The 3,661-nt window shown below is 45.0% G+C and overlaps 1 protein-coding gene across 2 annotated transcripts in view; it reads right to left on the reverse strand.

Annotated features, from left to right (window-relative positions):
- sart1 (spliceosome associated factor 1, recruiter of U4/U6.U5 tri-snRNP) overlaps positions 1-2,514 on the reverse strand; it is a 2,867-nt gene extending 353 nt beyond the window's left edge. The window contains exons 1-2 of one of the 2 annotated variants that reach the window (XM_047578512.1): positions 2,342-2,514; positions 1-2,155 (exon numbers count right to left, since the gene is read on the reverse strand). The exon at positions 1-2,155 is cut by the window's left edge and continues 353 nt beyond it. In XM_047578512.1, the coding sequence (XP_047434468.1) occupies positions 1-2,146 (2,146 nt within the window). In that variant the 5' untranslated portion in view covers positions 2,147-2,155; positions 2,342-2,514. Of the gene's footprint in view, positions 2,160-2,341 lie in introns of both variants that reach the window. The other variant, XM_047578511.1, reaches the window with a different exon arrangement.
- Positions 2,515-3,661: the final 1,147 nt, after the last annotated feature.

Raw genomic sequence — 3,661 nt, forward strand, 5'->3', positions numbered from 1 at the left:
TCTTTCCAGACCCCTTCCCATGGAATCGATGTGAAAGCTGCCTGAAAGCTTCTTTTGGAGTGAGTTTCCGCCCCGACTCATCTACATACTCAATCTTGACATCAGGCCTGTAGCTGTCCTTCTCCTTGAAGTCTTGCGTGAAGCCTCTGTATTCTTCTCTGCGACTATACTTGTCATCAAAGCCCATCTTGTCCTCAATGCAGTAGTTGTCGTTGGGCAGGGCCCCCTTTGTTGCTTTGACGCGAGCAACCTTCTGCATTTGAGTGTCCAACAGCCCTTTGTTTTTGCACAGCAGCAAAGCAGCAGCGAGGCCAGAGTTGACAATGGGCTCCTCATCCAAAATGGTGGCAGAGGCTGTGGAGAAGTCAGGTTGCTTTTGCTCTTCATCCAGGTTGACTGTACTCCATCCAACATTCTCATCCATTTCAGAATCGGAACCTCCAGCTTCATCTTTTTCTTCCTCCTGTTCGAAATCCATAATATCTTCCTGGTCCTCTCTGTTGCCTGACAGTCCATATGTTGGTATGTCACCCAGAGTTCTGCAAAACTCTGAGGTGGCATTGAAAACAATGTTATTCCTTTTATCAGGATCATTGTCGTTGTCAGCTTCACCGAGCCCTCTAATCCGCTCTGCCACCTTCTCTCCAGAGTCTTTGAGGAGCTGTTTTTGCTTTAGCTTCCTCTGCTTCTCCAGCTGTTTCTGCAGCTCCTGCTCTGCCTCATCCTCCTCGATAACAGCAGGTTCGGGAGGTGTAAAGTCCTCATCATCACTTATGTCCATTTCTGCCGTCCTGATGTCATCAGACATGCGGGGAATATCATCGGGCACTCTGGTCTCCTCTACCTTTGCTTCTTCACCTTTATCTTCATCGTCCTTCTGTTTGAGGCCTCGGCCGCGAGACCTCGAGCCAAAATCAGTAGTGCGAGTGTCATCGAGGAGTAAATCGTCTGCAATGGTCGGTTTCTCCCTCTTCCTGATCTTTTTCACGCGGCGCTTTGTCTTTTTAAAGCCCACCATTTCCTGAGGTGTGTAGTACTCTGAAGCAATAGAGAGAGCTGGCATTTCCAGAGACTGTGCCTGACCTCTGAGCATGTCTCTCATGGCCTGGAGCTCCCGCTCTCGTGCCCCATCGGCGTAGCCTCCGGTACTCAATCGGAAACTCTTTTTCTTTTCACCCTCAATTTCTTCATCATACTTTGACAGTACAGAGTGGGACTTAAAGTTAACCATATCGTCCACACTCTCCTCTTCATCATATGGCTTGTAATCTGGCTTTTTCTTTTTTAACTCCACGTTCTTTTCTGCCTTTTCCTTGTCCACCAGTCCCACGTTTACAAGCACGTCTTCCTCTTCCTCGAGAACACCCTTATCCTCCAGGGTCAGAATGACAGTCTGGCCCTCGCTGAAAGACTCCACCTTGTGCTGCACTTTGAGACCCTTCAGATCTTGAGCTGTGTATGCCTCCTTTTTGGTTTGTGCAAATTCCTCCTCCACAAGACTGCTGACACCAAACTCCTCATCCATCTCTGCCAGAAGCTTGGCTCTTTTTTCTGCCATTTCCTTTTCTTTTGCCATTTTTCTGCTTCGCTCTACCCACGCTGCCGTGTCATCCAGCCAGTCGTCATCAGCTAGGGATTTAACTTTTCCCAATTTCTGGTTCAGGATGCGTTTTTCTTTCACAGCTGCCAGTTTCTCCCTCATCTCTTTCTGCTGCTGGATTAGAACAGGGTTGATGGTCTCTGCAACCAGTGGCTGCTCTTTGGTCCCAAGCTCCTTCTTGCTGTCATTCATCTCTAGGGGCTTTAGACCCAGCTTCGCCCTGAGCTTGTTTGTTTCCTCGATGCTGAGGGAGGCATCTCCACTTGCACTTTGAGGTTCCACTTCTCCTTTGCTTTCCTCATATCCAAGATCTATTTTCTCCTTCTTCACGCGAGGCTCTCCAGTGCTCCTCTCGCCTTTGCTGCGGCTCTCTCGTTTGCTCCTTTCCTTGGACCGTGAGCGTTTCCGTTTATCTTTATCCCGAGCGCCATCCCGATCCGAACCGTCTCTTTCTCGGTCCTTGTGCCGATGTTTCTTATGCTCACGGCGGCGCTCCTCCGCTTCCTTGTCACGGCTCTTTTCCTTGTGCTTCTTGGACGAGCCCATCGTTTTTTTTCTGCTGAATTAAATGACAGAACGTCAAAAACGACAACAAAAACAACCGTTGTATTAAAATGCAAATTCTTTGACCGCAAAAATACAGTTAGCTTTCCTTGGTTAGCCTGTCTTTGCTAACTAGCTCAGGTTAGCTTTGACGGCTAAAGCGACGCACTAAGTATGGAAGCAAAAATAAAATCTTACGTTCAAAACCGGATATTACTTGAGGGTAGGCGTTATTGCAGGATGCTTGCTTTGTTGTCTGATTTCTCCACACCAGCTTTAACTTCTCATATCCCACGTTCTTCTAAAATCGATCCCCAACAAACGAACATTGAACGACTGCGTTTCTATTTCCCTACAGCACACTTCCGGTGGTCGCGGGTTACCCAGTAGCCATTACCAACGCACACCGCCACCTGCTGTATGGGAGTGTTAATATCAGGCTATAAGCACTTAACATTGGAAGTTTGGGGACATGTGGGTATACAGAGAAACGAGGAGGCAGACACTGTGGCTAAAAAATAAATAAAGAAAGCAGGACAAAGTAACATCAGAATTGGATTTTGGACCACCAGAATACTACAATAAACCATGCGACAAATGAAATATGACAGAACTCATGGGATAAGGGAAGCAAAGGCAGGATATTTCATAATATACACAAAAGAACAGGGGAAAGCAATAACTGTTTTGGTTCAGTTTCAGTTAATTTCATAATTTTATTTTATATATATTTTTTATATAGCGTCAATAACAATGCAACATGTCTCAAGACACTTTACAAAAGCCAGCCTAAAACCTCCAGAGCAAGCCTTAAGGCGACAGTGGCAAGGAGAAACTCTCTCTCTTTAAGAAGAAGAAAACTTGAGCAGAACCCAGTTCATATGGAGGGACCCATCTGCCTAAGACCAGCCGGGTAGAAACAGAGAAGAGAGAGACATGAAGAACAGGAGAAAGAAGATAAACAAACTTCTGTCATAGATAATGTACATAACTTCTTTAACGTCTTTTTTTAAAGTCATTCCAGCATTTATATTCTGTGAATATATGTATTGTAGATAAATTAAGTGTCTTCTCTACTGTGAGCCAATGTAATGAAATCTTGTTTAATATATGCACTAATGGTGTGTTTGTTGACTGACTCACCATCGGACTTAAGAAAACAAGTAGAATATTAAAATACATGATATAGCAGAGAGACGCTGTAGTCATCACCAGAATAAGACTCAAACTTTGTGGTGGACAATGTGAGTGTGGAAAGCCAGAGACTGTGACATACATAATTTTACAATGCAAGAGATACTCATCTCAAAGGAGAAATCCTTTGGCTGTGATTGGACAGACGGTATTTAACATGTACACAGTATTGACTCTGGGAGACTGGGACAAAATGAAGAAGCTGCTGCAGTATCTGTACTCCATTGTAATATAACAAGAGAATAATATGATTAAACACGAACATAAATCGCATGGTAACAGTAGAGGGCAGCGATGCGCCTTGGATGCGCCTAACCTGCTAAA

The sequence above is a fragment of the Mugil cephalus genome, chromosome 2 (assembly GCF_022458985.1).
Source record: "Mugil cephalus isolate CIBA_MC_2020 chromosome 2, CIBA_Mcephalus_1.1, whole genome shotgun sequence".
Lineage (NCBI taxonomy): Eukaryota > Metazoa > Chordata > Actinopteri > Mugiliformes > Mugilidae > Mugil > Mugil cephalus.